Below are 12,850 nucleotides of genomic sequence, written 5' to 3'. Positions count from 1 at the left end.
GTACAAAGGCGAACTCCCTTTAAGGGATCTCTTCCAGTTAACCTCTTGAGTAATTGAGGGAGAATTGGAGACTAAGACATCCGTACAGTACAAAACGGCGTCAAAGGAGTATTAGTTTACTTATAACCTACAATATACATAAGTACAATGGTATCAAACTTATAAAACAAAGTCCTCCGCCGCGTCTGTCTGTTTGTTTGTTTCGCGATAAACTCAAAACTACTGGACGGATTTTCATGCGGTTTTCACCTATCAATAGAGTGATTCTTGAGGAAGGTTTACGTGTATAATTTGTTAACCCGTGCGAAGCCTGAGCGGGTCGCTAGTATGTTATAAAAATGTTTTCATTCCCTGAAAGTCAATTGACTTTCTTTGTCTCGAATCGTTGGCATTACTTTGCATGCTCTATCTAATGTTGTGATCACTGACCTGTATGGCTATAATGACGGTATCGTTGAGCACGGGGCCGTAGATGTCCTCATTGTAGATGGTTTGTGCGTCGTTGTATCGTTTGATGGCACGGCGGATCTCAGTTATGTTCTTGGGTAGGTCTGTTGAGTTTGCTGGAAGGAGAAATAGTTATTTGTATTACAAGGGGGCAAAGTTGTTGTTTAACCTCTCGTGCTAATATTGATACCCGAGCAAGCGAAAGATTCCAAAATTGAACCGCGAGCGTAGCGAGTGGTTTTAATAATGGAATCTTGAGCGTTGCGAGGGTTTCAAGGGTTAAACAAATTTTGCCCCCTAGTGAAACACAATTTTTTTCACCACACCAACACAAGGAAAATACTAACTGTAAAATATCAAACAAAATCAAAGCAAAAATCGATACAAAATGAATGTTATAAAATATTGTATGTAACTGTACACAAATAGGCATTAAAATACTCGTGTGAGCCTCTTAAGAAACGAACGCAGTGAGTTTCTTAAACCCACACTCGTATTTTAATGCCTTTCATTATGTAGCAGTCAGATAAACTACTATATCAATCAATACCTAAAAATTTTACTTTATTATTCTAAAGTTCATAAAATACTTACCAGTATTGTTCCTAGGATGGACGGTCAGATATTTATGAAGCTCCTGTGGCACCAGCGCCAGCACCTGCTCCGACGTGTCGTTTCCGTTCATCAGCTCTTCTGGAAACAGAAAGGGACAGCATGAGATGAGATAAATAGATCTATCACGCACAGATTTAGGTTACAATTGTTTTTGGCTTAACCTTTTGGTCGCCAATGACCGATATATCCGCACCGCAGATTCAACGCCAAAGACTGATTAATCGGTCACAGACCACAGAGCAACATAGACCTACGTGCATATAAAGTTCAATATCAGTTTTGACACTTTGGTGACGTGGCGTCCGCGTGACAGCTTTTGTGTTGACACGGCGTCGAAAAGGTTAAACAAGTACCAATCTGAACAAGCGTCTATTGTCAAGGCATTAGAGTGCGTGTTCAGGTATTATTGAGCACTTTGTCCGCTCCGATGTATTTGATGGTGTCAAGTAGGGGTACTGATAGTTCCACTACTTGACGTTAGATGTCGACTACGAAGTAACTGGCGTTTTGGTAAACTGATGTATGGAGTTACCACTCTTTCTTTATTTTTATTACTCTAAAGGGGCCCACTGATTACTAGGGCTCGCGGTCAGGTCCGGGTTTCGGGTACCCGTTGCCGGGACCCCGTTCTCGTGCTACACGAAACCGGATTTGTGGCCCGTTCGGAACGGGTAATTAGGATCCGTGTAATTAAGATCCGTGTATCCGTGTTACCCGTGTGTCCGGATCCACGGATACAAGGGTCCGGCCCGTTCTGGACGTATAGTGTCGATCGGACGAGTTCTTTATAAGAGCGAAGAATGAAAAGTTTATAACGAACAATAATACATTACCAATAACAAGCAAAACAAAAAAAACAGAACAACATCAACTAGATCCGGAGCCGTACGCAAATCCGAATCCAAACGCACTACACGGGCACGGATTTTGACGGGTTCGTGTAATTCGGAGGCTCAGCACCGCCGGAGCTAAGAACACGGATGCACGGGTTGGCGTGTAGCACGGATATCGGGAGCCCTACTGATTAACAGTTCGCCGGACGATATCAGCCTGTCAGTTAGAAGCAAAATTTAACAGCTCCGAACAACTGACAGGCTGATATCGTCCGGCGAACTGGTAATCTGTGGGCCCCTTAAGGTTAGTATGAGAACAAGCACATTTGTGTTAGCACCAAGATTGCACAAATTTGGTTATCAATGTTATGCGTTAACATGCGTTTAAACTCCACCACAGATATGCAAAATAATCGTGATTTTCTGTTATCGTGTAATATTTGGTATCGTCTTGGGTCGTCCCATTCGTTTTGCGTCAAATTCTTAAATTAGTCCTATTCTGCTTTCGTCACGCATTCTACATTGAAAGCCACCGACGATTGTGACGAATGTAGAATGGGTGACGAAAGCAGAATAGGACTAATTTAAGAACTTGACAAAAAACGAATGGGACGACCTAAGACGATACCGAATATTTTAATAATATCACTAAAGTGTCATTCTATGGAACTTTCTAACTATGTACACAAACCGCCATATTGATATTGTCACTGAATGATGATTTCAATATCGCGGTTTGTTTACATAGTTAGCAAGTTCTATAGCATGGCACTTTACACACTACACCTTACAAATGTAAGACCCCCGCCGCGTTTGTCTGTTTGTGTGTATGTTCGCGATAATCTCGAAAACTACTGAACGGATTTTCATGCGGTTTTCACCTATCAATAGAGTGATTCTTGAGGAAGGTGTAGGTGTATAATTTGTTAAGGTTTTGTGTAACCCGTGCGAAGCTAGTTATGAATAAATGAATCGGGGACATCACATATATTTGAATTTCTTGGCAAATAAATAATAATTCAAAATAAACACAAATTTTACAATAACAACTTAAAAATTTAAATGTAAATATTCAATAACGTCCTTCCCTGACATTAAAAAGTTATAATATATACATTTTAATAAAATATAAATAAAAAATCCAGCTTTCTCTTTGTATGTAAATGTGCCAACACCATGCTATTATGCAACAGAAAAACACGAAAATAATTAAATTAAAAAACCTCTTGCAGTTTCTAGCGTTTCACTATCTACGTGATCTACGTCTACACCAAAAGTGGATCCTGAAAATTAGTAGATTATTGTTAAAATTAGTAAAAAGTTGCATAAAGTAAATAAAGTAATGCTACATGCAAAAAATAGTATCCAATTTTAATAGTTTCTTAAAAGAAAATGGTGCTTTAACGTGCCTTTGTTTAATCACACAATTAAGAGTTTAATAGTACAATAGAATCCGCTTATAATGACATCGAAAGGAAGTGACAAATACGTCATACTAAGCGGATGTCATATAAAGCATAGTTGATTAACTTCTTATTTTTGTTATTTTTTTTTTCAAATTAATCTCCTATTCCTTTGTGAGAGATGAGTTTTATTAACCTTGTACCAATTATTAACTTGTCACCGAGAATCAAAACTAAAATTACTTAAACGCCACGCACGCACCAAACGTCCTCGCAGGGAAAGACGTAAGGACGGCCACGAAAACCAGCAAATGTGTCAGTATAACCGGACATAATTTCATGAAAATTGGATTTATAGGTAAGCGGTTTGTCACTATAAGCGAAGTCAACTTATCCGAATTTGTCACAAATAAATTTATATGAAAACCAAACTTCGCGCAGTAATTACGTCATAGTAAGCGGTTGGTCAGTATATGCGGAGATTGCGGAGTCATAATAAACGGATTCCACTGTACATTATGACACAAGTGTGCTACGTTAGTCAATACACTCGAGGCGATAGGCGCTAGAAACGTCTGCCAGAAAGATCTGCACTGTAGCCTCACCATGAGTTTTACGCGACCTTACGTTGCGCCAACTCAATCGCAGTGCATCTCGCTTGCACCAATGTCAGTTAGAGGGAGATGCATTGTGAGTTTACGCAGTCGTTAGCGAATGTGTCAGTGTCAAACTCGTGGTATGGATAATGACGGTCACGTCTGTATGTATGTCCCCAACTAATAGGGTTGAAAGGACACATAAATTAACAATAACCGCTATTCTGCTAATATTCGTTAGCCTTGAGACAATTTATGTTAATTATTCAAACTTATTAACATACAGTTGAAAGAAAAACGGGCAAGTGCGAGCCGGACTTGCGCACGAAGGGTTCCGTACCATAAAGGATAACTACACGTTAGGCCGGGCCGGAGCTTCCGGAGCTTCGTTTTCTATGGAAAGCATCAAGTGATCGCCTGTCATGTCATAGAAAAGTAAGCGCCGGGAGCTCCGGCCCGGACACGGCCTGGTCTAACGTGAGTCATCCTTTACGCGAAAAAATCACGTTTGTTGTATGGGAGTCCCACTTAAATATTTATTTTATTCTGTTTTTAATATTTGTTGTTATAGCGGCAACAGAAATAAATCATCTGTGAAAATTTCAACTGCCTAGCTATCACGGTTCATGAGATATAGCCTGGCGACAGACAGACAGACAGCGGAGTCTTAGTAATAGGGTCCCGTTTAATTATACCGTTTGGGTACGGAACCCTAAAAAACGTTACAAATGCATGTTAATTATAAGTACAGTCAGCCGCACACGTAACTGAAACGTGGTGTTCAAAATGCCATAATAGTGTTCGGTTCAATTTTAGGTTTCCGTACCCAAAGGGTAAAAACGGGACCCTATTGCTATTACTAAGACTCCGCTGTCCGTCCGTCTGTCTGTCAGCAGGCTGTATCTCATGAACCGTGATAGCTAGACAGTTGAAATTTTCACAGATGATGTATTTCTGTTGCCACTATAACAACAGATACTAAAAAGTCCGGTTTTTTAACACGTCGCCCGCTTGTCAACTTCTGCAGAATGGGTACAATCACCATCAGATATATAAGAGCGGCCGAGGCGCTCACAAATATCTGAACACGCCTAAAGTCAAGGCAATGCGTACCAATCAGTCCATACTAGAGGAGCTACGCATAAAATGCCGGTTGTCAATGATATGCCAGGACCAAATGCTGTCATACTTCGGACACCTCTCACGTCGCTCTCCAGATAGCCTGGAAAACTGCACAGCGCTTAGCGGGGAACAGAACCCTATGGAGGAACCTGGTCTTCAACAGAAGGATAAAGGATATGATGTCACGATCCTCACTATTGAGGGACCGACTGAAGAAGAAGAAAGTCAAGGCGCTAGAGTGCGTTTTCAGATTAAATAAATATTAGATTATTGTCGATGGCGCTTACGCCATTATCAACGATGCTCCGATATAAATACAATGCCGCGCGACGCGACGCTGTGCGGCGTCAGCGCCATCGACAGTAAGGTCCCTTTTCATAGATAATGCCCCATTTGTGAGCACCTTGGCCAGGGGTGCGAAACTCCTGACTTCGGCCAAACTCGGCTCCGCTCGGCTCAGCATTGCTCCGAGCAATTATTAGGGTTAACACAACTTGACGTCCCTTTGCGTGCACGACCACAGATAATTAATGGCTTGAATTTTGACAACCCTAAATAGACGAAGGGGTTAGTGCCATATATTAGAAAGGGACAGCATGATACGACCCTGAACCGCTGTCAAACTTCGGTTTTGTAGGAAGTTTCCTTTCTGTACGGTAGTACTATTATTTATTCTGTGCCTTGGCCGCTCTGGTATATCTGATAGCTACTGTACATAGGTACATATTTACATACAACGTTTGTGTCTAATGTAACGTACTCGTCAAGGTTATTGTGTCACAGTAATTATGGACAATGGTGATTGGTGACTCATTTTCTCAATGGCGTGTAATAACATTCAGGTTAATTGGTAAAAGTCCCAGAGGATTCGTTTAATGTTTGATATTAATGTATGATACTCGTATTAGTGCCCCGAATATTCGGTTGCCGAAGTTCGGCAGGTTTCGGCCGAGGGTTCGGTTTCCGCCAAAAAAAAGCCGAACCTTTTGACCGCGCCGAGAAGAGACTGTATTCTTCGGTGTTCGACCGAAGTTTCGGCTTAGATTTCGGCAGGTTTCGGCCGAAACTAATAGAGCAAAATCGAACCTAGATACCATTCCAGCATGTATCTCATCCAGCGTGATAGCTAGGCAGTTGAAATTTTCACAGATGATATATTTCTGTTGCCGCTATAACAACAAATCACTAAAAACAGAATAAAATAAATATTTAAGTAGGGCTCCCATACAACAAACGTGATTTTTCTGTCGTTTTTTGCGTAATGGTACGGAACCCTTCATGCGCGAGTCCGACTCGCACTTGGCCGGTTATTTTTTTTCTGTGCTCTCAACAAAACAAGTGGAACCTAGCCACTATTGACATTCATGTTACAACGTGACAACCACAGTTAACCTTAGAAACAAAGACCTATTAATATTTATAAGCGTTCACCGTTTGAATTAATGTCATCCAATGCTCTAGCATTGAGTAACGGCCCGATTCTAATTTTAAGATACGTCAGTTAATAGATCTAGAAACGATATGGATGGAAGTGACGTTTCTTCAAACAAAAACGTCACTTTTGACACTGACACATGTAATCCATATCGTTTCTAGGTCTATTAATTGACGTATCTTAAAGTTCGAATCGGGCAGTAACTGTCGTGTGTAATTCTAGTGATTCTACATTCTAATTTCCATCACATAATAAACTGTTTTCCTTCGTATTTTCTCGGAAACGTTCGTATTTGTCATGCTACTTCAGTCAACGTCAGTACTTTTTGTACCGAGACTGACTGAAATAGCAAGACACGTTCGTACGTTTCCGTGAAAATATGGAATGGAAAATAATTATGCTTCGCCATTTTGAAAGATTTCCAAAAACTGAATCGTCAATAAAATTATATGCGATTTTAACTTTTTTTAACAAGCAGAAACGTTTGCGAACGATGCTATTAAGCTTAGAATAAATTTAAAAGTGGAAAATTACTGTCTTGGGTGAGACTTGAACTCACGGCCTCTCAATTTGGTATCGTCTTGGGTCGTCCCATTCGTTTTTCGTCAAGTTCTTAAATTAGTCCTATTCTGCTTTCGTCACTCATTCTACATTGAAAGCCACCAACGATTGTGACGAATGTAGAATAAGTGACGAAAGCAGAATAGGACCAATTTAAGAACTTGACGAAAAACGAATGGGACGACCCAAGACGATACCCTCAATTTTAATTTATTGTAATTACGGAAAAGACAAAAGGAAGAATAGAATAGAGAGCGTTAATTCAAGGCAAAATAAAAGAAAACAACACGTAACACAACTTAACATATAAGCCACGAAATGGTCTCGACTCAGCATGATGCTAGCGTAACTGGGCTAGCGCTGGTCTTCCGTCGGCGTCGTCCATGATGTCTCTTAAAACCTACCTCCGTCCCTCTCCAGCCCGCTGGACACCATGATCTGCAGCCACACGCAGAACAGCCCTAGGATGACCAGGACCCGAAGGATGGTCGCATATTTGATCCGCGGCATCGTACATTTCTAGATGGCGCTAGCTGCTCACGTTAACAAGATGGCGGGCGACGCCATTTTGATTCTGTAACAAGGACAAGGTAAAGATAAAGATAAAAAATTGTTTATTCAAGTAGGCATATTACAATGCGCTTATGAACGTCAAATAAAGCTATACCGGCTCCAACCGTACACCTCTGCCTCGAGAAGATTTAAATCCCCCCTCAATTGGAGGAGGGTATCCCAATACGGGACCGGCAACAAACTCGGCGGGACCAATCTTTTCAAAGCATTATTACATCTTATAATTAACATGCATTACGAGTAAATAAGAAAAATACAATTTAAATTACTATAGAATTCATGCAATTATACTCAGTAAGTATATAACTTTATAGAAATATGATAAAAAAAACATATATGTACATGAAATCATACAAATACGTAGCTCTTTCAGAAAACATATCAAATTCTTACAAAAGTAAAAGAAAATAAAGTCAATAAAAGAAATGAGAATACATATTATATGAATCTGACCGATTGTCATGAGATGCCTTCATAAAATTTGATGTGCTTTCTTATCTGAGCTGAGTCACCTATAACTCTACACATAATACAATGCTTTTAATTGCTACTTGTTTTTATTACAGTTTCTGGTTTGGACCATGCATGTTTGTCTGTCAAGTAGTCCTCGACTCTGTAATAAGCCTTCAACATCAATGACTTTTTTAGGTAATTCTTAAGAGCTGGAAGGGGTAATCTTAAAGCATCAAGGTAAGTGTATAAAGAAATCTTAATATGGTATAAGTACCTACACCATTTATTTATTTATTGTGTGTCATTCATTACAGGTACTAGATATAATCTATATTTTCAACTCTCACCAGTAACTGGTAATCCGCAAGTAACTGGCCACTAGGGAATGCAATCCCGACTCGGGATCCCGGAATTTTCGGGATCCCGACTAGATAAAAAAAAATCGATTGAATTAAAACGATAATAACGGCATGTTTGTGATGGTGACGTTAATTAAAATAACATATTAATAGACAGAAAACAAAAACCTTTATTCTTTAATATTATTAACTAAATCATCATCAGTTTTCCTTGGAAATTAACAAAGGTAATCAAAACAATAAGTATAACTGTAATAAGAATCAATAAGGAATTACAGAGTGATTACAGGTGATTTTGAAAGTGACTTCTTAAAAAACAAAGGGTATTAAGAGTGTTATCTGCTAAACGGCATCTTACATCCGTTGCAATGTACCCAGCTGCTGAGAATGCCCTCTCCGACTCAACACTGGTTGGCAACAGCGTGGCGAAGCAATTATATGCAAACTGCAAAGATCTCCCCCTTATTCCTCCACACTCAAATAAGCGGGCTTGCGCCCCGAGTGGACGTGTGTAGCGTCGCTGACGACTGCCGCCCAATCCCGTCAATCCCGAACGGGATCCCGTCATATTATGCGTCGGGATTGATCCCGAAAAATTACACGGGATCTCGCGAGATCGGGATCCCGCGGGATCGGGATTGCATCCCCTACTGGCCACTTTTAGTAACCGGCCGCCCGAAACTAAAAATGAATTCTATTCACCTATAAATAGAATTAATTTTAGTATAAGGTGGCCAGTTATTGAAACCTTATACTAAAATGAATTCTGTTTATAGGTGAATAGAATTCATTTTTAGTTTAGGGAGGCCAGCTACTGGCCAATTACCCTATGTACTTATTTCAGTAACTTTATAACTTTACCTAAATGCCAGAAAAAAGGTGAATTAAGCACGCTAGAGCGATTTTTCTGCGCTGGCAACTTTTCAAGATGGCCACCGAACCATAGACAAGGACGGGCATTAGTAATGGATCAAAGCTGGTGGGTTTCAATGAATATTGGATAAAGGTCATGCTTCAGTGGATTGCATGTAGTAGAAAAACTAGAAAAACTAACGCGGTCATTAACTATTATTACTAACGCCAAAGAGATTAGAGTGTATAGAGAGTTACTGTCATGGTAAATTATGTAGAACAGTACATTTACTACCTTTCGACAGAAGATTAAAACTGTTAGAACGCCATTTGACTTTGATCTTTATTCTTTCACTGATATGTGTTAACTTGTTAAATATTAATATTAACGCCTCCTACTCGAGAGTAGGCTGAAGGTTATGGCGCCATCGCTCGAAAAGAGGTAACAGACAGACATACAGAGTTACTTCCGGATTTTATTACATTTGTAGGGAATTAGGGATAGACATTTTAACCCTTTTTAAGGCAGAGACGATTTGGAAACCACTTAGTTAATAAACATTTACGGAGAAGAACATCCTCTTTTTTATTTAACTATAATGGTATTATATAGCGAGTATATCAGGCTTTCTTTCCTCATTCATACTTTTTCGGTCAGTATTTAATTTTAGTGTAATTAATTAATCTATGTATGTGGTCAATTTATGCACTATGCCTGTCAAGGGAAGCAAGCTATCGTCATTGTTTCCATTATACTATTAAAAATATACACGTCGCTGTATCTAATAATTAGAATTATAGCTCTTGCAATTCACGATGGCGAGTGGCGAGACTCTTATTGGTATGACGACAAGGTCTAATTTTGATAAATCCACTCTCCATCGTGAATTGCAATAACTGTACTACGTTGTTTGTAGTGTCAGGAAAGTGTATCATTTGCCACTTTAAGATTAATAAAATTATAAAAGGTTACATGCTATATCGATAAGTATTGTAATTAGAACTTTATGCGGAAGTCTCTTTCTAACTCCTTGATAGAAAGAGACTTCCGCTTGTAAATTGTATCGTGAAACGGGCCACAGGTTATAATTTTTTCAGTGATATTCGTATATTAATCCTACCCACTACAAGATACACAATAATGTTCGATTTACCGTATGTAGTCAATTAAACGCCAGTCTGTACAGAGCACCTTATGTTTGTTATGTCAATGTCAATGAATAGGTGTATTGGAAACAGATCATCTGAAAACTCAAGTGCACTAACAGGCTGAGTGCATATATTGACCACATGTTTTTCTTAATGATTTCTTTTTTAGGGTTCCGTACCCAAAGCGTAAAACGGGACCCTATTACTAAGACTTCGCTGTCCGTCCGTCTGTCACCAGGCTGTATCTCACGAACCGTGATAGCTAGACAGTTGAAATTTTTACAGATGATGTATTTCTGTTGCCGCTATAACAACAAATACTAAAAACAGAATAAAATAAAGATTTAAATGGGGCTCCCATACAACAAACGTGATTTTTGACCAAAGTTAAGCAACGTCGGGAGTGGTCAGTATTTGGATGGGTGACGGTTTTTTTTTTTTTTTTTTTTTTTTTTTTTTGCATTATGGTACGGAACCCTTCGTGCGCGAGTCCGACTCGCACTTGCCCGGTTTTTTTTTTGCCGTAGATGTGTTCCCCAGTACATTACAAACATGGTAGTGTATTTAACTTTCACGTAGCATATCTGTATAACTGGGGCCTTATAAAGGGTTAATACCTATTTAATTCGAAAACTGGATCGAAAAAAGAATGTATATAATTATCGAACCCGCGTACAAAATTTCACAGGAATCGGTTGAGAAAAACGACGTGTAGAAGAGAAAATCTGGACATAAAGCTTTTTTGCCCAAGTTGATACGAGACCTCGCTTCGATCGGTCAATCAATCAATAATGTAAACTTCGACGCCAAATTGCCCGGTGATAAAAATCAGTACCAATCAGCTGTCTATATCTAATTCGTACCTATACATAATAATGGCTTTTCCCATTATTAGAACCTAATGGAAAGCGAGCGGCAGTGGCGTAGGCGTGGGCGAAGTGGGCCCGCGGCCTCGGCCTCGCAAAAGGCCACGCGGAAGCCAACCCTTTTTAGGGTTCCGTACCCAAAGGGTAAAAACCGGGCAAGTGCGAGTCGGACTCGCGCACGAAGGGTTCCGTACCATACTGCAAAAAAAAAAAAACGAAAAAAAAGCAAAAAAAAACGGTCACCCATCCAAGTACTGACCACTCCCGACGTTGCTTAACTTTGGTCAAAAATCACGTTTGTTGTATGGGAGCCCCATTTAAATCTTTATTTTATTCTGTTTTTAGTATTTGTTGTTATAGCGGCAACAGAAATACATCATCTGTGAAAATTTCAACTGTCTAGCTATCACGGTTCGTGAGATACAGCCTGGTGACAGACGGACGGACGGACGGACGGACGGACAGCGAAGTCTTAGTAATAGGGTCCCGTTTTACCCTTTGGGTACGGAACCCTAAAAACGGGACCCTATTACTAAGACTCCACTGTCTGTCTGTCACCAGGCTGTATCTCATGAAAGGTGATAGCTAGACAGTTGAAATTTTCACAAATGATGTATTTCTGTTGCCGCTATAACAATAAATACTAAAGAGTACGGAACCTTCGGTGTGCGCGTCCGACTCGCACATGTCCGGTTTTAGTTTACACGCCTTAGGGAGGCGCATAGCGACATCTGCATGTAACCTGGCATGTAACATTTTTGATGGCTGTTATTGTAAATTCAATGAATTTCATAGAAATCCTTATTCGGGTATAAATTAGGATCTTCCTCTTCTTCCTCGCGTCATCCCGGCATTTTGCCTCGGCTCATGGGAGCCTGGGGTCCGCTTGACAACTAATCCCATGATTTGACGTAGGCATTAGTTTAGTAGGCACAGGCACTCGACTGGACAACTCCATTGCGCATCGTGTGACCGCATCTTCAAGACAAAGTTTGGTTTTGCGAGCCACATTAGGGCATTTCATAATCCGGATAAGAATTGGTGAAGGAGTCGCCATTGCTGGATATGGCAAGGAAGATTGTTGTTACGAAAGCGACTTTGGCAGTCAGATGGCTCTGAACTTCCAACCCAGAGGGGAAACTAGGCCTTATTGGGGTTAATCCAGTTTCCTCACGATGTTTTCCTTCACCGAAAAACAACTGGTAAATATCAAATGCTATTTCGTACATAAATTCCGAAAAACTCATTGGTAAGAGCCGGGTAACCCGTGACCCCCGGATTGAAAGTCGCACGTTCTTACCGCTAGGCCACCAGCGCTTCCATAACACATTTAGGGCCAAGAATCCGACTGTCGGGTACACTGTTCGTAGCGACTACGCGCTACATACAGCGAAACCGTGGGTACGCGCTACGAGCGTAACCCGTAGCACTTGGTGGCAATTAATGTGATAAAGTAGAATATGTACATACATTTTGTAAAAAGGATTGGGAACGGAAATTGCGTGCTGTTACCGACATGCTAACGTATAATACAAAACACGCAATGCCCTAGTTTTCATCGAACAGCGATGTCTGAAGGACTAAGG

The 12,850-nt window shown here is 40.2% G+C and overlaps 2 protein-coding genes across 2 annotated transcripts in view; one reads left to right on the top strand and one right to left on the bottom strand.

The window, feature by feature from the left end:
* LOC134802113 (dentin sialophosphoprotein-like) overlaps window positions 1-12,850 on the top strand; it is a 174,580-nt gene that overhangs the window by 80,642 nt on the left and 81,088 nt on the right. The window lies entirely within an intron of this gene.
* The window catches only part of LOC134802492 (alpha-1,6-mannosyl-glycoprotein 2-beta-N-acetylglucosaminyltransferase-like), a 57,007-nt gene that overhangs the window by 34,878 nt on the left and 9,279 nt on the right, over window positions 1-12,850 (bottom strand). The window contains exons 2-4 of the mRNA XM_063775171.1: window positions 7,417-7,586; window positions 1,042-1,140; window positions 430-563 (exon numbers count right to left, since the gene is read on the bottom strand). Of these exons, the coding sequence (XP_063631241.1) occupies window positions 430-563; window positions 1,042-1,140; window positions 7,417-7,522 (339 nt within the window). The 5' untranslated portion in view covers window positions 7,523-7,586. The remainder of the gene's footprint in view (window positions 1-429; window positions 564-1,041; window positions 1,141-7,416; window positions 7,587-12,850) is intronic.

Source organism: Cydia splendana, chromosome 24, assembly GCF_910591565.1.
Source record: "Cydia splendana chromosome 24, ilCydSple1.2, whole genome shotgun sequence".
NCBI classification, from domain to species: domain Eukaryota; kingdom Metazoa; phylum Arthropoda; class Insecta; order Lepidoptera; family Tortricidae; genus Cydia; species Cydia splendana.
This window is presented reverse-complemented; position numbering and strand designations above follow the sequence as displayed.